This window comes from Pristiophorus japonicus, chromosome 9, assembly GCF_044704955.1.
Source record: "Pristiophorus japonicus isolate sPriJap1 chromosome 9, sPriJap1.hap1, whole genome shotgun sequence".
Taxonomy (NCBI): Eukaryota; Metazoa; Chordata; class Chondrichthyes; family Pristiophoridae; genus Pristiophorus; species Pristiophorus japonicus.
This window is the reverse complement of record NC_091985.1, coordinates 177755752-177779394: the sequence shown is the minus strand read 5'-3', so window position 1 is coordinate 177779394 and position 23643 is coordinate 177755752. Positions and strand designations below refer to the sequence as shown.

General features: G+C 50.8%; 2 protein-coding genes across 3 annotated transcripts in view; both read right to left on the bottom strand.

The window, feature by feature from the left end:
- Nucleotides 1-23643, bottom strand: part of LOC139273344 (zinc finger protein 432-like) — an 84615-nt gene that overhangs the window by 60798 nt on the left and 174 nt on the right. The gene's annotated exons all lie outside the window — the stretch shown is intronic.
- On the bottom strand, nt 3013-23588 carry LOC139273345 (zinc finger protein 432-like). 2 transcript variants are annotated; one of them, XM_070890173.1, is made up of 2 exons: nt 23286-23588; nt 3013-20376 (listed from the first exon to the last, which is right to left on the bottom strand). In XM_070890173.1, exon 2 carries the CDS (start codon nt 19965-19967, stop codon nt 19125-19127), a length of 843 nt encoding a protein of 280 aa, XP_070746274.1. In that variant the 5' UTR covers nt 19968-20376; nt 23286-23588; the 3' UTR covers nt 3013-19124. The 2 variants fall into 2 exon arrangements, with proteins under 2 accessions (XP_070746274.1, XP_070746275.1); XM_070890174.1 differs by having other exon boundaries at nt 23298-23588.

Below are 23643 nucleotides of genomic sequence, written 5' to 3'. Positions count from 1 at the left end.
GTAAGAAGGGGTGGTCTAGGTCAGTCTGGGACAGGGGAGGGTAAGAACGGGTGGTCTAGGTCAGTCTGGGACAGGGGAGGGTAAGAAGGGGTGGTCTAGGTCAGTCTGGGACAGGGGAGAGTGAGGGGGGGTGTTCTGGGTCAGTTTGGGACAGGGGAGGGTGAGGGGGGTCTGGGTCAGTCTGCGACAGTGAAGGGTGAGCGGGGAGTCTGGGTCAGTCTGGGACAGGGGACGGTTAGGGGGGTCTGGGTCAGTCTGGGACACGTGAGGGTGAGCGGGGGTTCAGTTTGGGACAGTGGAGGCTGAGGGGGTGGTCTGGGTCAATCTGGGACAGGGAAGGGTGAGGGTGGGTCTGGGTCAGTCTGGGACAGGGGAGGGTGAGGGTGGGTCTGGGTCAGTCTGGGACAGGGGAGGGTGAGGGTGGGTCTGGGTCAGTCTGGGACAGGGGAGGGTGAGTGGGGTAGTCTGGGTCAGTCTGGGACAGGTGAGGGAGAGGGGGTTCTGGGTCAGTCTGGGACACGGGAGGGTGAGGGGGGGTTCAATCTAGGATAGTGGAGGGTGAGGGGGGTGGGTGGGTCTGGGTCAGTCTGGGACAGGTGAGGGAGAGGGGGTTCTGGGTCAGTCTGGGACACGGGAGGGTGAGGGGGGGTTCAGTCTGGGACAGTGAAGGGTGAGTGGGGAGACTGGGTCAGTCTGGGACAGTGGACGGTGAGGGGGTGGTGGTGTCTGGGTCAGTCTGGGACAGGGGAGGGTGAGGGGGGGTCTGGGTCAAGGAAGGGTGAGGGGGGGTCTGGGTCATTCTGGGACAGGGGAGAGTGAGGGGAGTCTGGGTCAGTGTGGGACAGGGGAGGATGAGGGGTGGGGGGGTCAGTCTGGGACAGGGGAGGGTGAGTAGGGGGGGATCTGTGTCAGTCTGGGACAGGGGAGGGTGAGGGGGGGCAGGGGAGGGTTGAGATCGGCTTCTGGGTCACTCTGGGACAGGGTAGCGTGATGGGGGGGGTCTGGGTCACTCTGGGACAGGGGAAAGTGAAGAGGTTCTGGGTCAGTCTGGGACAGGGGAGTGTGAGGGGTGTCTGGGTCAGTCTGGGACAGGAGAATGTGAGAGGGGTCTGGGTCAGTCTGGGACAGGGGAGGGTGATGGGGGGGTCAGTCTGGGACAGGGGAGTGTGTGGGAGGGGTGGGGTCAGTCTGGGACAGGGGTGGGGGAACGGTGTCTGGGTCAGTCTAGGACAGGAGAGTGTGAGAGGGGTCTGGATCATTCTGGGACAGGGGAGGAGGGGTCTGGGTCAATCTGGGACAGGGAGGGTCTTGGTCAGTCTGTGACAGGGGAGGGTGAGGTAGGGTCTGTGTCACTCTGGGACAGGGGAGGTTGAGGGGGGGGGTTTGGGTAAATCTGGAACAGGGGAGGATGAGGGGGAGGATGAGGGGGTGTCTGCGTCAGCCTGGGACAGGGGAGGAGGGGTCTGGGTCAGTCTGGGACGGGGGGGGGTGAGGGGGATCTGGGACAGGGGACAGTGAGGGCGTGGGGAGGTCTGGGTCAGTCTGGGACAGTGAAGGGTGAGGGGGGAGTCTGGGTCTGTCTGGGAAAGGGGAGTGTGATGGGGTCTCTGGGTCAGGGAAGGGTGAGGGGTCTCTGGGTCAGTCTGGGACAGGGGAGGTTGAGGGGGGGTCTGGGTCAGTCTGGGACAGGGGACGGTGAGCGGGTGGGGGAGTCTGTGTCAGTCTGGGATAGGGGAGGCTGAGGGCGGGGGGTCAGTCTGGGACAGGGGAGGGTGAGGGGGGTTCTGGGTCAGTCTGGGACAGGGGATGGTGAGGGGGGTCTGGGTCAGTCCGGTACAGGGGAGGGTGAAGGGGTTCTGGGTCAGCCTGGGACAGGGGAGGGTGATGGGGGGAGGGGGACAGGGGAGGGTGAGGGCGGTTTTTGGGTCACTCTGGGACAGGGTCGGGTGAGGGGGGTGTCTGGGTCAGTCTGGGACAGGGGAGTGAGAGATGGGTCTGGGTCAGTGAAGGGTAAGGGGGGGGTTCAGTCTGGGACAGGGGACGGTGAGGGGGGTCTGGGTAAGACTGGGACAGGGCAGGGGTTGGGGGTGCGCTGTCTGGGTCAGTCTGGGACAGCGGAGGGTGAGGAGGGGTCTGCGTCAGTTTGGGTATGGGGAGGCTGAGGGGGAAGGTTTGGGTCAGTCTGGGACAGTGGAGGGTGAGGGGGGTTCTGGGTCAGTCTGGGACAGGAGAGGGTGAGTGGGGTCTGTGTCAGTCTGGGACAGTGAAGGGAGAGGGGGGAGTCTGGGTCAGTCTGAGACAGAGGACGGTGAGGGGGTGGGGGAGTCTGGGTCAGTCTGGGACAGGGGAGGATGAGGGGTCTGGGTCAATCTGGGACAGGGGAGGCTGAGGGGGGTGTGTCAGTCTGGGACAGGGGTGGGTAAGAAGGGGTGGTCTAGGTCAGTCTGGGACAGGGGAGGGTGAGGGGGGGGTCTGGGTCAGTCTGGGACAGGGGAGGGTGATGAGGTGTGGTCTGGGTCAGTTTGGGACAGGGGAGTGTGAGGGTGGGTCCGGGTGAGTCTGGGACAGGGGAATGTGAGGGGGTGGGGGCGTCTGGGTCAGTCTGGGACAGGGGAGGGTGAGGGGGGAGTCTGGGTCAGGGGACGGTTAGGGGGGACTGGGACACGTGAGGGTGAGGGGGGTTTCAGTCTGGGGCAGTGGATGCTGAGAGGGTGGTCTGGGTCAGTCTGGGACAGGGGAGGGTGAGGAGGGGTGGTCTGGGTCAGTCTGGGACAGGGGAGGATGAGGGTGGGTCTGGGTCAGTCTGGGACAGGGGACGGTGAGAGGGGTTGTCTGGGTCAGTCTGGGACACGGGAGGGTGAGGGGGGGTTCAGTCTGGGACAGGGGAGGGTGAGGGGGGGGTTTGGGTAAATCTGGAACAGGGGAGGATGAGAGGGTGTCTGCGTCAGCCTGGGACAGGGGAGGTGTCGAGGAAATTTCTAAGTTAAATTAACTCAAGCGGAGATTTCAGAGTCTTGCTTCAAGAGATTCTTTATTTTACACGCGAGATATCTCGGAGAGCTGCTTGGTCGTTACCAAGGCAATACTCTGAATTCTACAGAAAACTCATTCTATCTTTATACAGAAACAAAGGAATTTTATCTCATACAATTGATAACCTCATTATTCATAAACATTACTAATTCTAAACAGGGCACAAAGGTCAGTTCGAAAAGCATGACTTTATCTATTCGGGGACATTTATCATTTCTTCTGAGGGTCAGCAAGATCATTATGAAAAGCCCCTCTTATCAGTTCCTGCATAGTTGAGAAATCTGTCTGCCTCCAGGCCATGGGGGTATCTTATCATATACAAATACCAGATGTACAGCCTTCATGTTATCTGTTCTTTTCTGTAATTTAAGGAACATTAAGTATTTTCTGGCTTTGCTGGATTCTGCTGTCTCAGCAAAGAAGCAAACTCAATTTACAGAAAGGAATTTAACCCCTTCTTATACTGTGAAAGCGGCTGGTTACTTTCTTCCACAGGAGGAGGGGTCTGGGTCAGTCTGGGACAGGGGAGGGTGAGTGCGTGGGGTGGTCTGGGTCAGTGAAGGTGAGGGGGGGTCTGGGTCTGTCTGGGACAGGGGAGTGTGAGGGGGTCTCTGGGTCAGGGAAGGGTGAGGGGTCTCTGGGTCAGTCTGGGACAGGGGAGTTTGAGGGGGGGTCTGGGTCAGTCTGGGACAGGGGACGGTGAGGGGGTGGGGGAGTCTGTGTCAGTCTGGGATAGGGGAGGCTGAGGGCGGGGGGTCAGTCTGGGTCAGGGAAGGGTGAGGTGGGTCTGGGTCAGTCTGGGACAGGGGAGGGTGAGGGGGGGGGTCAGTCTGGGACAGGGGAGGGTGAGGGGGGGTCTGTGTCAGTCTGGGACAGGGGAGGGTGAGGGGGGTTCTGGGTCAGTCTGGGACAGGGGATGGTGAGGGGGGTCTGGGTCAGTCTGGTACAGGGGAGGGAGAGGGGGATCTGTGTCAGCCTGGGACAGGAGAGGGTGAGGATGGGGGGACAGGGGAGGGTGAGTGCGGTCTGGGTAAGACTGGGACAGGGCAGGGGGTGGGGGTGCGTGTCTGGGTCAGTCTAGGACATGGGAGGGAGAGGGGGGGGGTCTGGGTCAGTCTGGGATAGGGGAGGGTGATGAGGGGTGGTCTTGGTCAGTTTGGGACAGGGGATTGTGAGGGTGGGTCCGGGTGAGTCTGGGACAGGGGAATGTGAGGGGGTGGGGGCGTCTGGGTCAGTGTGGGACAGGGGAGGGTGACGGTGGGCCTGGATCAGTCTGGGACAGGGGAGGGTGAGGGGGAGGGTGAGGGGGGGGTCTGGGTCAGTCTGGGACAGGGGACGGTTAGGGGGGTCTGGGTCAGTCTGCGACACATGAGGGTGAGCGGGGGTTCAGTCTGGGACAGTGGAGGCTGAGGGGGTGGTCTGGGTCAGTCTGGGACAGGGGAGGGTGAGGAGGGGTAGTCTGGGTCAGTCTGGGACAGGGGAGGGTGAGGGTGGGTGTGGGTCAGTCTGGGACAGGGGACGGTGAGGGGGGTGGTTTGGGTCAGTCTGGGACAGGTGAGGGAGAGGGGGTTCTGGGTCAGTCTGGGACACGGGAGGGTGAGGGGGGGTTCAGTCTGGGATAGTGGAGGGTGAGGGGATGGGTGGGTCTGGGTCAGTGAAGGGTGAGGGGGGAGACTGGGTCAGTCTGGGACAGGGGAGAGTGAGGGGGGGCGTCAGTCTGGGACAGGGGAGTGTGTGGGAGGGGGGGGGGGGTCAGTCTCGGACAGGGGTGGGGGAGCGGTGTCTGGGTCAGTCTGGGACAGGGCAGAGTGAGAGGGGTCTGGGTCAGTCTGGGACAGGGGAGGCTGAGGGGAGGTCTGCGTCAGTCTGGGACAGGGGAGGAGGGGTCTGGATCAATCTGGGACAGGGGAGGGTGAGGGGGGGTCTTGGTCAGTCTGTGACAGGGGAGGGTGAGGTAGGGTCTGGGTCAGTCTGGGACGGGGAGGATGAGGGGGTGTCTGCGTCAGCCTGGGACAGGGGAGGAGGGGTCTGGGTCAGTCTTGGACAGGGGAGGGTGAGGGGGTTCTGGGTCAGTATGGGACAGGGGACGGTGAGAGCGTGGGGAGGTCTGGGTCAGTGAAGGGTGAGGGGGGGGTCTGGGTCTGTCTGGGTCAGGGAAGGGTGAGGGCTCTCTGGGTCAGGGGAGGTTGAGGGGGGGGTGTGCATCAGTCTGGGACAGGGAAGGAGGTGTCTGTGTCAGTCTGGGACAGGGGAGGGAGAGAGGGGTCTGTGTCAGCCTGGGACAGGGGAGGGATAGGGGGGTCTGGGTCAGCCTGGGACAGGGGAGGGTGAGGGGTGGGGACAGGGGAGGGTGAGGGCTGTTTTTGGGTCACTCTGGGACAGGGTCGGGTGAGGTGGGTGTCTGCGTCAGTCTGGGACAGGGGAGTGAGAGATGGGTCTGGGTCAGTGGAGGGTGAGGGGGGCGGTTCAGTCTGGGACAGTGGAGAGTGAGGGGGGGGTCTGGGTCAGTCTGGGACAGGGGAGGGTGAGGGGTGAGTCTCGGTCAGTCTGGGACAGGGCAGGGGGTGGGGGTGCGCTGTCTGGGTCAGTCTGGGACAGCGGAGGGTGAGGAGGGTTCTGTGTCAGTCTGGGACAGGGGAGAGTGAGGGGGGGGTCTGGGTCAGTCTGGGACAGTGAAGGGAGAGGGGGGAGTCTGGGTCAGTTTGGGACAGGGGAGGTTGAGGGGGGTGTGTCAGTCTGGGACAGGGGTGGGTAAGAAGGGGAGGTCTAGATCAGTCTCGGACAGGGGAGGGTGAGGGGGGGCTCTGGGTCAGTCTGGGACAGGGGAAGAGTGATGAGGGGTGGTCTGGGTCAGTTTGGGACAGGGGAGTGTGAGGGTGGGTCCGGCTGAGTCTGGGACAGTGAAGGGTGATGGGGGGGGGTCTGCGTCAGGGGAGGGTGAGGGGGGGTCTTGGTCAGTCTGTGACAGGGGAGGGAGAGGTAGTGTCTGGGTCAGTCTGGGACATGGGAGGGTAAGTGGGGGGTCAGTCTGGGACAGGGGAGAGTGAGGGAGGGGTCAGTCTGGGACAGGGGAGGGTGATGTGGGGGTCAGTCTGGGACAGAGGTGGGGGTGGGGATGCGGTGTCTGGGTCAGTATGGGACAGGGGAGAGTGAGGGGGTCTGGGTCAGTCTGGGACAGGGGAGGGTGAGTGGGGTTCTGGGTCAGTCTGGGACAGAGGAGGGTGAGTGGGGTCTGGGTCAGTCTGGGACAGGAGAGCGTGAGGGGGGTCTGGGTCATGTCTGGGACAGGGGAGGGTGAGGGGGTATGGGTTCAGTCTGGGACAGGGGAGGGTGAGGGGGTGGGGGGTCAGTCTGTGACAGGGGAGGTTGGATCTGGGTCAGTCTGGGACAAGGGATGGTGAGGTGGTGTCTGGGTCAGTCTGGGACAAGGGAGGGTGAGGGGGGGGGTCTGGGACAGTGAAGATGAGAGGGGGGGTCAGGGTCAGTCTCTGACAGGGGAGGGTGAGGGGTGGTCTGGTCAGGGGACGGTGAGGGGGGTTCTGGGTCAGTCTGGGACAGGGGACGGTGAGGGGGTGGGGGAGTCTGTGTCAGTCTGGGATAGGGGAAGCTGAGGGCAGGGGGTCAGTCTGGGACAGGGGAGGGTGAGGTGGGTGGTTCAGTCTGGGACAGGGGAGGGTGAGGGGGGGGGGGGTTCAATCTGGGACAGGGGAGGGTCAGTCCCGGACAGGGGATGGTGAGGGGGGAGTCTGGGTCAGTCTGGGACAGGGGAGGGTGAGGGGGGGTCTGGGTCAGTCTGGGACAGGGGAGGGTGAGGGGGGGTCTGGGTCAGTCTGGGACAGGGGAGAGTGAGGGGGGGTCTGGGTCAGGGGAGGGAGAAGTGGGAGTCTGGGTAAGTCTGGGACAGGGGAGGGTGAAGGGGGGGTCTGGGTCAGGGGAGGGAGAAGTGGGAGTCTGGGTAAGTCTGGGACAGGGGAGGGTGAGGTGGGGTCTGGGTCAGTCTGGGACAGGGGAGGGAGAAGTGGGAGTCTGGGTCAGGGGAGGGAGAAGTGGGAGTCTGGGTCAGTCTGGGACAGGGGAGGGAGAAGTGGGAGTCTGGGTCAGTCTGGGTCAGGGGTGGGAGAAGTGGGAGATGGGTCAGGGGAGGGTGAGGTGGGGTCTGGGTCAGTCTGGGTCAGGGGTGGGAGAAGTGGGAGTCTGGGTCAGGGGTGGGAGAAGTGGGAGTCTGGGTCAGTCTGGGTCAGGGGTGGGAGAAGTGGGAGTCTGGGTCAGTCTGGGACAGGGGAGGGTGAGGTGGGGTCTGGGTCAGGGGTGGGAGAAGTGGGAGTCTGGGTAAGTCTGGGTCAGGGGTGGGAGAAGTGGGAGTCTGGGTAAGTCTGGGACAGGGGTGGGAGAAGGGGGGGTCTGGGTAAGTCTGGGACAGGGGAGGGTGAGGGGGGTCTGGGTCAGGGGAGGGAGAAGTGGGAGTCTGGGTAATTCTGGGACAGGGGTGGGAGAAGTGGGAGTCTGGGTCAGTCTGGGTCAGGGGAGGGTGAGGGGGGGTCGGTGTTGAGGAAATTTCTAAGTTAAATTAACTCAGGCGGAGGCGTTCAGAGTTGCGCTTCAAGAGAAGTTTATTTCTAAAACTAACAAGATATCTCGGAGAGCCTGCTTAGTCCACACCAAGGCAGAACTTAGAATTTTACAAGCAACTTCGCTTTATCTTTATACAGTTGAAACAGGAATTTTATCTGCAACTCGCCACACATAAACACTGTATCTATGATACATGAGCATTATTCATACGAAACTGTGAGTACAAAGTTCACCCCGGTAGGCACACTTTATCTGTTTCTTGCATAGTTTCTCTCTGTCCCTATGCTGATAAACAAGGTATCTGGAAACTCATGCAAAGACCAGACAGTCATGTATATACAACATTCTGTTCTTTGAGGCTGATAAGTTTCGGTAAACACCAGATAGTCATGTATATACAACATTCTGTTCTTTGAGGCTGATAAGTTTCGGTAATTTTCTCTAGCTCCGTGAATTCTACAGAATCAGCAAAAGCGAACTTAACCCTTCCTTTAACCTAGGACATGGATTGTTTTCTTCTACAACTCCCTCCTTGTTGATCTTTTCCAGATCAACACGGTTTCATATTCTTTTCATGTTTAAAAGGGGGTTCATACCCTTCAGGGTAGGGTCGCATTTCAAGGCATTTTTCCTCGTCGTAATCATCTATATTTTCTACTATGCGATTTAACCTTTCTTTTATGAACACACTTTTTCTTTCCACGAGGGATACTAGGTCCATTACTTGACCAATTAATATTTTCAATTTCATCCACATTGCACAAATGATTATCAACAACGCAAGCATAACTGCACCCAAGATTACTATGGGGTGTATGGCCAGTTTCAATACGGCTGAGGCTCTGGGGGACCATCCGTAAAACACATCCCACCAGTGGTGTACTGTTAAGGAGGTGACTTCATCTGTGATTCTTACTAGTTGTCCCTTCCTGTAAGCCATTTCGATTCTGAATTGGTGGATGTCTCTGCCTCGTTTAGACAGAGCTTCCTCAATTTGCTTGTCATTACGTATCAAATTGTGCAGTCTGGTCAAATTAATTATAGGGGGTGGGGGGTCAATCCTATGCACACACAGGTATTTTTCTACATTTTGCCACTGCCCAAAGGTATAAGTTCTTTTTTCTTCAGGGTCATACAAGGTGTATACTCCTCTCATGCATGTATTAATGGGGGGCCTATATAGAATTCCATCCAGATAGACAGATTTGCTTCCTGTCACACAGATTTCATTTCTGCAATTTCAGTGTCATTTGTTGGCTTTAATTCCCATTTACATACTCCAATGGAGTGCTGCAGTGAGCATGGTTCGTGTATGGCGGTCTGATAGGGACATACCATTCCAAATGGCCACCTAGCACATCCCCTCTGGTGATGTGTCATATTCTTCTCATCGACCCAATCTCCTTTAAATTCTGGGTACCAGAAGTTCTGTCCAAACAGCTGGGGCATTACTTGGAACTGACACCAAATTTCTTTTCGTGTCTTACTTACTATCTCCATAGTAACGTTACATCCTTTTGAATTACAACTGGTATATCTTTTTTGAGGGTTAATGGTTAAATTAAGAAGCTTATCCCTTTTGTTAATTTCCAGCAACCTTTCCCATGTGTTAGCATGGAAGGATAATATCTTCCTTTCTAACTCGGCTCTTAATAGCTGTCTGGTCATTTCTTTAAACAGGCAATGGGTGTACTTGTTTACTCCCTGTTGTTCTTTCAATAGGTTCTCTATTTCCTTCTCTATCCCTTCATTCTGTTCCCAGGTTATTTCATTTATGACGTAACCTGATATCTGTAATTGCTGTAATCCTTCATCCCAGGCATTTCTGATCTTTATATCTTCCCCTACCAGTCCTCCGACGGCCTGGATTTTATTTTGTAGGGCCTCAATATCCATAGTGTTTAATGCTCCTATTCCTGCTCCCACTCCACCTAACACAGTCTCTAATACATCCCGTTTCTTCCTTTTGGGTCTTTCTTTTTCAAAAGATACCTTAACACTGGTTGTGTGGCAACCATCTTCTTTCTTTGGGGGATATTTAATTCGTATTGTTAGATTTAATACACCTGGGGATCTTATCACTGGGATGCAAGTGGTCAGTATCCTTTTTAGATGTCCCGGGTCCCGGTCTTCTGGGTGGCCGGATTCTTTTACTGACCATTTTACCACAAATGGGTCTCCTCCATTCATGCATAACATCCGCTGCCCATCTAACATACTTGTAAATGAATAACGGAGGAAGTCTTTTCTCTCATCTGGCCCTCCTATGTACCCCCATCTCTTGTTTTTTCCTGTGCTCCGGGTACACTTCATCCACACATCGGCCTGGTATTCTATGAACAACTGATACCCTTTCCCCAATATAAACTGGAATTCCCCTCTTTCTTCCTTCATTCCGCATGCCTCACATCGTGCCGTAAAATTCCCTACTTTACAACTTTGGCCTACTGGGCATATAAAATTGCCTTGCCACCTTGCACTATTACTGCTTTCCCATACCATATTTCCCTTCCATACTCTTCCTTCTTTTAGGACCTCTTCCTCCTGCCGGGAGTTCCCTGTCGCTAAAATGATCAGTATACCTAACATCCATTTATAATTTTTCCAAGAGTCCCTTCCCATCTTCCCTTTCTTGTTTGTTTCTATACCACTCTTGAATTAAGTCGTTACAATCCGTTCCTGAACTTTTGGGCAGTACTTTCAAGTCCAAATATTTAATACAAGAGCAGGTACAGTTCTTCAGCGAGAAGATGGCCTTTTTCTCAGTCAGGCAATCGTAGTACGTCCTGCTTCAATGCCTTTTCTTTTGTCTGTATTTCGTCAGGAAAATAATATTTACAACGGGTTGCATGCACCCAATTTGGATGCTTTTCCAACTTCAAAGCGGTTCGTGTTGTGAGAATTATCTGATACGGTCCTTTCCACCTAGGAGAAAAGGATTCTTTATTTAATGTTTTTACCAACACTTGATCTCCAGGCCTAAAAGGGTGCATATTTCCTTCCGACGGGGGCACCTGTGTCTGCTTTATTTGTTCATGCAGACTCCTTGCTATTTCACACATGGCCTGAGAATACTTTAGTGATTTTTCATCATTCCAAATTAATGCTATTTTTTCAGCCAACAATGGTGGTTTTACGCCATTAGGCATTGGTCTTCCCAACAAGGCTTCATGTGGTGTCAAACCAGTATTTCGGTTTCTTTGGTTTCTCATTGTATACAGTACCAATGGTAAGGCATCTGGCCATTTTAATCCTGTTTCCTGACATACCTTGGTGAGGGTAGATTTTATTATCCCATTCGCTCTCTCTACCATTCCCGAGGACTGTGGTTGATATGGTATATGTAACTTCCACTGGAAACCTAATGCTTCTGCAAGATTTTGCACTATCTTTCCTGTGAAGTGTGTTCCCCTGTCACTATTGATTCCCATAGGTATCCCATATCTTGGTACTATTTCTTTAAATAGAATCTTTACTACTGTTCGGGCATCGTCTCTCTTCATGGCGTATGCTTCTACCCACCTTGTGAACATGTCTATTATCACCAATAGGTACTTAAAACATGATACTGGAGGCATGTGGACAAAATCAATTTGCAAATTTTCAAAGGGCATACTAGGTTCGGGTAGATGATCATATTCAGCAGGTGTTTTACCTGTTATTTTGTTGACAAATTTGGCATGTTCTAGCAACTTTCTCAATTACTACTGTTATTCCTGGTGCATACCACTGTGCATTAATAGCATGCATCATCCCTCCTTTGCCCATGTGAGCCTGACCGTGTGCTAGGCGAGACAGGGGCAAGAATAGAGATCTAGGGCAAACAGTTCGCCCATCAGGGTGATACCAAATGTCGTTTCTCAGAAAACAACCCTGGTTTTCTTTCCTGCATAGTAACTTGTTGTTGGGCTGTTTTAAGTTGTTGGATGTCAAGTGTCTGTGGAAGGGAGACTGAGACTGCTTGAAGGCAGTTTGCCTGTGCCGAAGCGGCCTGTTTGGCTGCCTCGTCAGCCCTCCTATTTCCTACTGATACTTCATCCTCACCGGTTGTGTGAGCTGCACATTTGATAACGGCTACCTTACTTGGCAACTGAATGGCATCTAATAGATTAAGCACCAGTTGAGAGTGCTTAATATGCTTTCCTCCAGAGGTGATAAAGCCTCTGTTTTTCCATAGTTGCCCAAAATCATGGACCACACCAAATGCATACCTAGAATCAGTATAGATATTAGCAGTTTGATCTTTAGCTATTATACAAGCTCCAGTGAGGGCAAACAATTCAGCAGCCTGAGCCGAGGTTCCGGGAGGCAGGGCAAATGCTTCAACCGTTTCATGGGGGTTTACAATTGCATAGCCTGCCAAAAGTAAATCATCTGACGGCCTGTACGATGATCCATCTGTATACAGAATGAGATCAGGATTGTCCGTAGGTTCTGTGAGCAAGTCTGGTCTTGGTAAGGTGGCTACTTGCACTGTTAATAGACAATCATGCTGGTCTGGATCTTCTATATCAGTAGTAGGAAGGAAAGTGGCTGGGTTTACTACCGGTGCGCGCCGAAAGGTGTAATTAGGGTGTGACAGTAGTAATACTTCATAACCTGTTCTTCTAGATGCTGTAAAGTGTTGTGTGGCAGCGGAATTCAACAGTAATAACACAGTGTGGGCTGTTATGACAGTACATGGATTGTCCAAAACAATAGGTACCGACTTCTCCACCATCACCGCGGTAGCAGCTACAGCACGTAGATATGCTGGCATTCCCCTTACTACTGGAGGCAGCAAAACCGAATAATAAGCCACTGGTCTATTTCCCCCACCGTGTTCTTGGGTCAGTACGGCTGTTACAAATCCTTCTTTTTTTATTCACATACATTTGAAAAGGTTTTCCATAATTCGGAAGTCCCAACGCCGGGGCATTAGTGATCGCTTTCTTTAACTGTTTAAATGCTTCTTCTCTCTCAGGGGTCCATTCCACCTTGGGTGGGGCATCATTTAGAGCAGCTGATCTTAGGACTGCATCCCATTCCCGATAATCAGGGATCCATTGTCTACAGTACCCAACCATCCCCAAAAATGACAAGATATCCTTCTTAGGTATGGTGGCACTTTGAATTATCTGAATTCTTTCTGGTCCTAGCTGCCTTTGCTCATGAGATATGATAAAACCCAGGTACTGGACTCGAGTCTGATAAAATTGTAACTTTTGTAACGACACTCAGTGCCCTCTTTCACACAGTTGTTGTAATAGTTTCAGGGAGTCTTGCATACACCTATATCCGTGGCTGGAAGCCACAAGCAAGTCGTCCGCATACTGCAGCAGTACGGACTGGTCTGATAAGGTAGTCTTCGAGGTCTCTCTTTACTGCTGCTGCATATACGGCGGGGCTTTCTGTATACCCTTGGGGCAACCTGGTCCAGGTGTACTGCTGTTTCTTGTAGGTGAAGGCAAACAGGTACTGACTCTCCTGACTTAGTGGGATGGAGAAAAAGGCTGAACACAGATCTACCACCGTAAAGACAGTTGCTGTTGGTGGGATAGCAGATAGTATAATGTTGGTGTCCAGCACCACAGGGGTGATAGGGACTACTATCTTGTTAAAGCTCTCAGATCTTGCACAAATCTCCACTCATTCGGCCTATTAACCTTTGGTATGGGCAGTATCGGAGTGTTACACGGGCTCTGTGTCTTTTCTAGAACTCCTTGTTCCAACAATGCAGAAATGACTGGCTTTATCCCATCTTCTGCCTCTGGAGGCCGTCTGTACTGCTTAATGCTTGGTAACACGGCGTTCTTTATCAATTGTACCCGATGGGGTACTGCAGAGTGTACTTGCCCAACATGATTCTTATGTTTTGCCCAAAGTTCCGAAGATACTTGATTCAATGTCATTGGCAGCTTAGGGCTTGGTTGTTCCGGGGGTTGCTGTTTTTTTTTAAAGTGGAGGCATAACTTTTACCTTTCCACCAGAGAATCCCCCTGGTGCGGGTGATGAATTCTATCTGAACATTCTGTAATTCTATTACTGCCCAAGGTCGATAGCCTGGTTGTTGTTTCTCCTTTTCAATTTCTACAATCATCGGACCCATATCTTTGGGTTTCGCTGGCGGTTTTACAGCCAATGTCAGATGGGGTGTCGGGTTCTCTTCTTTAAACCGCTTCTGCTGTAAGGGTGTCAAATCGATGGCTACCCCCAATCCTTCTGGTCCGAAATAAATGCAGGGTGTAGCTTCTATTATTTAGAAAGGGCTGTATTAAGCACTGGTAAGTTTCAGCTTTTTGTCGAGTGTACCAGGTTGTACAGTGAAGCTGAACTGCCTCAAAGCTTGTCAAAATTATATACATCAATTCTTCGGTATTAGAGTCGAATTTAGTTTTTAAGTTTTGGATAATTTCATGTATCAAAGGGGAATAGGAGTTGCCATTCAACTGCCAATAATAGAGGGTAGCCTTTTCTTCGTTATCTTCCCTCTTTTCTCCCTCAATCCCCTTGAGGAACTGATGGATTTTATTAGGTGTGAGTTCCATGAACATTCCCTCCTGTGTACAATAAATTGTGGCACCTAGTTTGCATAAAGTCTGCCTTCCCAATAAAGGGACAGGTGTTGTTTTAGAGACTATCAAAGCCTCGTCATTAACTTGTTGTCCTTCAATGATCAATCTGGTAGGTTCAGATAAAAATTCTTTCATGGGGATACCGGCCACGCCCATACTTAAGACGGTGGTGTTGCTCACGGGTAATCCCACAGAGGGTGGTACAGAAGACATCGTAGCACCAGTATCCACCAGGAACTTCACATAAGTGTTTCCCACTTTTACTACTGCTAGAGGGTTTTCTTCTATGTCTGCTGATAAGCGGAGGGCTGCCGCTTGTACCACTAAGCCTCCGGGGCATCCCTATGCTGATTGGTGCGGGTTGGGGTTAGAGAATGAAAACTGAGGGGCCAAGGGAGGTGGAGGTTCGGGGAAACCCCCTTTCAATCCCCCACCCTGTTTCGGGGGGCACTTGCAATCACGAGCCCAATGCCCTTTTCTTCCGCAATTTCTACACTCATCTTGGGATCGATTTCGTTGGGGCCACTGTCCTCTTCCCCTTCCACGTCCTTGTCCCCCAAACCCTCCTTTATTATTCTGTGTGTACCCTCTTTCTTTTTGCTGATAGTATTGACCTGTCGTTTTGGCCTTATTGTCTTTATAGGTGAATAGTCCCTCCCTATCCATATTAGCTCGTACTGTAATTGTCTCTTTCCAACTTTTTCCTTGTCAGTCCAAAACCTTTATTTTATAGGTTCTCGCGTGTTGTGGCAACATACAATTTAACAAGGTTTGTACTGCCAAAGGTTCATTTTGATCCATTGGTATTCCTGCATGTTCGTCCCAACTATTTCTCCATCTGCCTGCGAAGTCTATCATTGATTCTTCCGCCTTCTGCAAGCAGCGGGTGACTTCCCCTATATCTCCGTGCTTTTTAGCTCCCTTTAATATGGCATCCTTGCCCCTGTGTTGCAACCAATGTTCCCGGGACTTATTTCCTTCTTCCTCATCATTTTTTCGCCAATCTCTGTTTTCGCCGGCGAGTATAGGGAACATATCTTTTACCCCCTGCCAGGAAGACCCATAGGCCGCTTGCAATAATAAGTTAACATCTCCTGGGAGTGGATTGTAAATTGTACATGTCTGCTCAAGCCAGTTGTGAAAAGCTATTGGTCTTTTTACCGGATTCGGGGCGGCCAAGATCATATCTCTGGCTTCTCCGGGAGACCAGGGTTTCAGGACTGCTGTAGTTCCTACCATTATCCTAGGACTTTGGCCGACAGGGGTTTGGGAAGTAGAGTCGTCGGCTTCTTTTGCCGTTTGTTGCCTTGTTTGGTGAGGACCTCTCATCCCTGTGTCCTGGTTTGCTACCCCTCCCTCTACTGCTTCGGCTTCCCCTGATCCTGATGCTCCCGGATCTCCTCCACCGGGTCCTCCATTAGGTGGCTGATCCGGAGGGGCTGCTAGTTCCCTCGGAGCTTGATTTCTATGGGCAGCGATTATTTCTATAATTTCCTGCCAACTATCTTGTTTTGGGGGTTCTATACGGGGGTAAAGTCCTACTGCTGGTGCTGAGGGGATAGGAAAACCCGGAGGGCTGTAAGAGGGAGGTTTTTCACCTTTTCCTTTTTCTTTTGGTTTACTTTTGGGGGGTTGATGCCTTTTGGCAACCTCTGTCCATTTTTTTTTTTTAAAACAGTTTTCCATGTAGTCCTTATCCCAAGTAGGATCTCCCCCTCCTTCTTTGGTTACTTTTCTCCATTCCTCTATCAAGGATAACTTAAAACTTCCTCCATATGGCCAATCCCCATCAGACCAACCATACAAATCGCTGCTAAACGTTACCGCGTATCTGTCGTCTCCTGTTTCTTTAATTACAGTGTCCGCCGGCGAGCCGGGCGGCACAATGGGATCTCCTACCTTCTCTCGTTGCTTTACTACCTTACGGATTCTCTTCTCGGTTTGAGGATCTAATTTCATTTTTTCAGTCGAGGGATCGTCTTTCTTTCCTTTTCTAGGAGCTGGGCACGAGCGCCCTGCTCGACTAGAGCCGTTTCCCATTCATCCGGGTGTTATGTCCCACGATCCTTTCTGAAATGAGAGTTTAGGACACGCCTACAAAATATACAGTATTTTACAAAGCGCTCACCGGTGTTCTCTTTTCTGCTCAGCTCAGGGTCTCCTTTTGCCTTTTCGTTACTTTAGCTTCTTTACGGTAGCTACCTTATGCTTCAACCCCTCCCCTGGGGATTTTTGGCGGCTCGTCCTTCTTTTTAACTAGGACTGCCCAGGCACCTTCCTCCTTTCAGCTAGGAAGGTACTTTAAAATTCCTCTTTTCTCTTTAAAAGTTAAATTTAGTTCTTTTGGATCTCGTTATCAGAGATCCTGCCGACTACGCCAGAAACTGTTGAGGAAATTTCTAAGTTAAATTAACTCAGGTGGAGGCGTTCAGAGTTGCGCTTCGAGAGAATTTTATTTCTAAAACTAACGAGATATCTCGGAGAGCCTGCTTAGTCCACACCAAGGCAGAACTCTGAATTTTACAGGCAAATTCGCTCTATCTTTATACAGTTGAAACAGGAATTTTATCTGCAACTCGCCACACATAAACATTATTCATACATTTCATGAGTACAAAGGTCATTGTATCTATTATACATGAGCATTATTCATACGAAACTGTGAGTACAAAGTTCACCCCGGTAGGCACACTTTATCTGTTTCTTGCATAGTTTCTCTCTGTCCCTATGCTGATAAACAAGGTATCTGGAAACTCATGCAAAGACCAGACAGTCATGTATATACAACATTCTGTTCTTTGAGGCTGATAAGTTTCGGTAAACACCAGATAGTCATGTATATACAACATTCTGTTCATTGAAGCAGATAAGTTTCGGTAAACACCAGATAGTCATGTATATACAACATTCTGTTCATTGAGGCAGATAAGTTTCGGTAATTTTCTCTAGCTCCGTGAATTCTACAGAATCAGCAAAAGCGAACTTAACCCTTCCTTTAACCTAGGACATGGATTGCTTTCTTCAACAGTGAGGGAGGTCTGGGTCAGTCTGGGACAGGGGAGGGTGAGGGGTGTCTGGATCAGTCTGGGACAGGGGAGGGTGAGGGGTGTCTGGGACAGGGGAGGATGAGGGGTGTCTGGGTCAGTCTGGGACAGGGGAGGGTGAGGGGTGTCTGGGGAAGTCTGGGACAGGGGAGGGTGAGGGGACTCTCGCGTGTCTGGGGAGCAGAGGGATCGGTTTCCCCGTGTGGAAACCCAACGTCCCAGGTCTGTCGGCCAAAACCCTGGGGTCTGCAGGGGAGGTGCAGGGGGATCACTCCCCCATGTGGAGACTCAATGTCCGGTTCTGTCAGCCAAAGCTGGAGGGTCTGGGGGCGGGGGGCAGAGGGATCAACCCCACTATGTGATGAACCAGTGTCCCAGGGTCTGTGGGCCAAAGCTCTGGGGTCTGGGGGCTTCTCCAAGGAAAAGCATAATACAGACAAGAAGAGCCAGCTTGGCTGTATGAAAGGTAAATCATGTTTGACAAATTTGCTGGAGTTCTTTTGAGGATATAATGAGCAGGGTGTATAAGGAGGAACAAGTGGATGTGGTGTATTTGGATTTCCAGAAGGCATTTGATAAGGTGTCACGTAACAGGTTACTGCACAAGTTAAGAGCTTAAGTGGTCATGGGTAATATATTAGCATGGATAGAGGGTGGGCTAACTAACAGACAACAGAGTCGGACAAATGGGTCATTTTCCGGTTGTCAAACAGCAACTAGGGGGTTGCTGCAGGGGTCGGTGCTGGATCTCAACTATTTACAATCTATATTGATGCCTTGGATGAAGGGACAGAGTGTGATGTAGCCAAGTTTTCTGATGATACAAAGATTGGTGGGAAAGCAAGTTGTGAGGAGGGCACAAAGAATCTGGAAAGGGATGTAGACAGGCTAAGTGAGTGTGCAAACATTTGGAAGATGGAGTATAATGTGGAAAAGTGTGAGGTTATCCACTTTGGCAGGAAAAATAAAAATAAAATCTTATTTAAAAGGAGAAATATTACAAAATGCTGAAGTACAGAGCGACCTGGATGTCCTTGTGCATGAAACACAAAAAGTTAATATGCAGGTACAGCAATAATTATAAAGGCAAAATAAATGTTGGCCTTTATTGAAAGGGGGATGGAGTATAAAAGCAGAGAAGTCCTGCTACAACTGCACAGGGTATTTCTGAGACCACACCTCGAGTACTGCATCCAATTTTGATCTTTTTTAAGGAGGGATATACTTGCATTGGAGACAGTACATAGAAGCTTCACTAGTTTGATTCCTGAGATGGAGGAGTTGACATGAAGAAAAGTTGAGCAGGTTGGGCCTATACTCATTGGAGTTTAGAATAAGAAGAGATGATCGTATTGAAACATATGATACTGAGGGGGCTCGACAAGTTAGATGCAGAGAGGATGTTTCCACTCATAGGGAATCTAGACCTGGGGGAACAGTTTAGGAATAAGCGGTTTCCAATTCAGAACTGAGATGAGGAGAAATTTCTTCTCTCAGATTATCCTTGGAATTCTCTACCCCAGGGAGCTGTGGAGCCTGGGTCATTGAATATATTTAAGGTGGAGGTAGCCAGATTTTTGTACGATAAGGGAGTGAAGGGTTATGGGGAGCGGGCAGGAAAGTGGAGCTATGCTCATGATCAGATCAGCCATGATCTTATTAAATGGCAGAACACGTTTGAGTGGCCAATGGCCCACTCCTGCTCCTATTTCTTATGATTTTTTAAAAGGTGAATTATGGATGCAAACACAATCAGCATTATTTTTTAACTCACCCTTTTCCCGTTGAATAATTGGTCAAATATGCAGAATATTTAACTCTAGCCCAGTTATTGGGGGAATCAATATGAGCGGAAAGAAAGCCCAACTGTCAGAATAGACACGATTCAGTCTGGGATAACAGCAGAATCCAAAACCTGCAGTCACTTGTGAACTCGCTGGTGTGTCAGCAGGTTGGATGAATGAGTGAATCCCTTCCCACACACGGAGCAGGTGAACGGCCTCTCCCCAGTGTGAACTCGCTGGTGGGACAGTAGACTGGACGATACAGTGAATCTCATCCCACACTCCGAGCAGGTGAACGGCCTCTCCCCAGTGTGAACTCGCTGGTGGTCCAACAGACGAGATGACACAGTGAATCCCTTCCCACACTCAGAGCAGGTGAATGGCCTCTCCCCAGTGTGAACTCGCTGGTGTAGCAGCAGGTGGGATGAGGTAATAAATCCCTTCCCACACTCAGAGCAGATGAACGGCCTATCCCCAGTGTGAACTCGCTGGTGAATTCGAAGGTGGGATGAGGTAGAGAATCCCTTCCCACACTGAGAGCAGGTGAATGGCCTCTCCCCAGTGTGAACTTGCTGGTGTGTTACAAGGTGGGTTGATCGAGTGAATCCCTTCCCACACTCAGAGCAGGTGAATGGCCTCTCCCCAGTGTGAACTCGCTGGTGATCCTGCAGGTTAGATGACCGACTGAATCCCTTCCCACACTCAGAGCAGGTGTACGGCCTCTCCCCAGTGTGAACTCGCTGGTGTTCCAATAGACGGGATGAAAGAGTGAATCCCTTCCCACACTCAGAGCAGATGAATGGCCTCTCCCCAGTGTGAACTCGCTGGTGTAGCAGCAGGCTGGTTGAAAAACTGAATCCCTTCCCACACTCAGAGCAGGTGAATGGCCTCTCCCCAGTGTGACTGCGCCGATGAACTTCCAGCTCAGAGGGGGAATTGAAGCCCTTCCCACAGTCCCCACATTCCACCAGTTTCTCCATGGTGCAGGTGTCCTTGTGTCTCTCCAGGTTGGATGGTCAGTTGATGCCACGTCCACACACAGAACACGTATACGGTGCAGGCTAGAAGGGCCGAATGGCCTACTCCTGCACCTATTTTCTATGTTTCCCGCTGTCAATCTTACGATGTTTTTTCAGGCTGTGAAACTGCTTAAAGCTCTTTCCACAGTCTGTGCACTGGAACACTCTCACTCGGGTGTGTGTGTCTCGGTGCTTTTCCAGTCACACTGATGTTTGAAATCTGTTCCCACAGACAGAACAGACAAACTTTTCACCTTCTACATTCAAAGGCTGATGATATTCAGGTCCTGAGGAGTTGAGTGATTCTGTCAGAGCTTGATGTGATGTTTTGTTTGAGTTCCCCGTCTGCAAATCCTACCATTCGAATGCCCTGGAAAAGGAGTTTACAAAAATCATTACTGCAAGTCCAGGACAGAAATTCAGAACAGACAATTCTAGATTCTATGGAATATTATTTCCTCTCTTGTTCCTGCAAATCTGAAAATCCCCACCTCATATATTGTTCACCTCCCTGTCCTGAAATTCAAACACGTCGCTTGTCTGAACACAGCTTGTCCTCACCTCCTAATTTTCATCACTAACAGTGGCTGTGTTCAGTTCCACACTCACTGGTTCCCCTCCCCTGAAGGTGCTGACTCTGACTGGGTTCAGTTCTACACTCACTGGGTTCAGTTCTACACTCACTGGTTCCCCTCCCCTGAAGTTGCTGACACTGGCTGGGTTCAATTCCGCACTCTCTGGTTCCCCTCTACATTATCCACTGAAGGTGCCGACTCTGATTGGGTTCAGTTAACAGAAGAAATAGGAGCAGGAGTAGGCCATGTGGCCCCTCGAGTCTGCTCCACCATTCAATAAGATCATGGCTAATCTCATGGACTCAGCTCCACTTCCCTGCCAGCTCCCCATAACCCTTTACTCCCTTGTCACTCAAAAATCTGTCTATCTCTGCCCTAAATTATATTCAATGACCCAGCCTCCATAGCGCTCTGTGCAGAGAATTCCATAGATTTACAAGACTCAGAAGAAATTTCTCCTCATATCAGTTTTTAATGGGAGTTCCCTTATTCTAAGACTATGTCCCCTAGTTTTAGTTTCCCCTACGAGTGGAAATATCCTCGCTGCATCCACCTGTCGAGCCCCTCATTATCTTATTTCAATAAGATCACCTCTTATTTTTCTGAACTCCAATGTGTATAGGCCCAACCTCCTCAACCTTTCCTCATAAGTCATCCCCCTCATATCCGGAATCAATCTAGTGAACATGCTCTGAACAGTCTCCAATTCAAGTCTATTTTTCCTTAAATACGGAGACCAAAACTGAATGCAGTACTCCAGGTGTGACCTCACCAATACCCTGTACAGTTGTCGCAGGATTTCTCTGTTTTTATACTCTATCCCCCTTGCAATAAAGGCCAACATTCCATTTGCCTTCCAGAATACTTGCTTTACCTGCATAATAACTTTTTGTCTCATGCACAAGGATGCCCAAGTCTCTCTTTACTGCAAAACTTTGCCATTTTTCTCCATATAAATTATAATTAATTTTTTTATTATTTCTGCCAAAATGAATAACCTCACATTTTCCCACAATTTACTCCACCTGCCAAATTTTTGCCCATTCACTTAGCCTGTCTTTATCCTTTTGCAGATTAATTGTGTCCTTTTCATAGTTTGCTCTCACACCCATCTTTGTATCAGTAAACTTGGCTACATTACACTCGGTCCCTTCATTGAATTCATTAATATCGATTATAAATAGTTGAGGACCCAGCGCTGATCCCTGCGGCACCCCACTGTCACTGTTTGCCAACCAGAAAATGATCCATTTATCCCGACTCTCTGTTTTCTGTTATTTAGCCAATCCTCTCTCCAAGCTAATAGATTACCCCCAAGCTCATGAGCTTTTACCTTGTGCAGTAACCTTTTATGTGGCACCTTATCGAATGCCTTCTGGAAATAATCCAAATACACCACATCCACTGGATCCCACTTATCCACCCTGCTCGTTACATCCTCAAAAAACAAATTTGGCAAACATGTTTCCCTTTCATTACACCATGCTGACTTTGCTGGATTGAATTATGCTTTTCCAAATGTCCCACTACTGCTTCCTTAATAATGGACTCCAGCATTTTCCCAATGACAGAAATTAGGCTAACTGGTCTACAGTTTCCTGCTTTTTGTCTGCCTCCTTTTTAAAATAGGGCCTTTACATTTCCAGTTTTTCAATCTCTTAGGACTGCCCCAGAATCCAGGCAATTTTGCTAAATTACAACCAATGTATCCACTATCCCTACAGCCACTTCTTTAAGATCCTAGGATGTAATCATTCTTTGTCCTTCCCCATGCCGCCCCCTGGCCAGGCCCAGTTCCTTTGCTCAAATTCTGGGAAAAGTGCAGTTTGATTTTTGCAGGCTGAATTATTGCAGAGAGCTGCGCATGCGCGGTTCAGCCCCGCCCCTTGAATCAATTCGCAGTGAGCAGAGGAGTGCATGCACCCTCCCCTCCCCCAGCTCTGCCTGTGATCGCCAGCACTGACATATGAGGAGAGACTGGGTCGACTGGGTCTGTATTCACTGGAGTTTAAAAGGATCAGAGGGGATCTCATGGAAACATATAAAATTCTGATGGCACTAGACAGGTTAGATGCAGCAAGAATGTTCCCGATGTTGGGGAAGCCCAGAACCAGAGGACAAGGATAAGGGGTAAGCCATTTCAGACTGAGATGAGGAGAAACTTCTTCACTCAGAGATTTGTTAACCTGCGGAATTCCCGACCACAGAGAGTTGTTGATGTCAGTTCATTGGATATAGTCAATAGGGAGTTAGATATGGCCCTTACGGCTAAAGGGATCACGGGGTACAGAGAGAAAGCAGGAAAGGGTACTGAGGTGAATGATCAGCTATGATCTTATTGAACGGCGGTGCAGGCTCGAAGGACGGCATGGCCTACTCCTGCAGCCTCCTTACAGCAGGCTATTTTCTATGTTTCTACTCACTCAGTGAGCGGAAGAAGATGGTTTAAAAGAGCCAGAAATGGAGATGCCGTGGCCCCGGGGTAAGGCAACGAACATCAGCCCCCTTCCCCTCCCACACTCCTCTCCTGCTGCCTGCAATAGATGCACTTTGTGAAACTCCCCACATCCTCACTGTCAGGCTGTGTTCCCACTGCTCACTGCCCAAGAACAACAGACACGGTGAGATTGGAACTGAATCAGGATCATTCACTACTAGTTGGGGGGAAAAAGCAGCAATGATTTGAAAGAGCGAGGTGATTTACTTTCTCTGTTACCTGACACTGTCCACACACAGCCCGAGAATGGCCTCTCCCTTCCCCCACTCACATCATGTTCAGGAACTAGTTCCTGTTTCACTGCCTCTTACACACAGCTCCGGACAGAACTAAACCAGGAAGGTTCACTACTGGTTTGGAGAGAGAAAGCAGCAATGATTGTAAATAGCAGATTCTGCCCATTCTGTCTCCCTTACCCACTGTAACACACAGCCCGAGAATGGCCTCTCCCTTCCCCCACTCACACTACGCACTGACACTGGTTCTTGATCCACTCTGCCCCTTACACACAGCCCCCGACTCCCCCTGAACTCCCCCCGGACTCAATGCCGATCTCTGAGCCCAT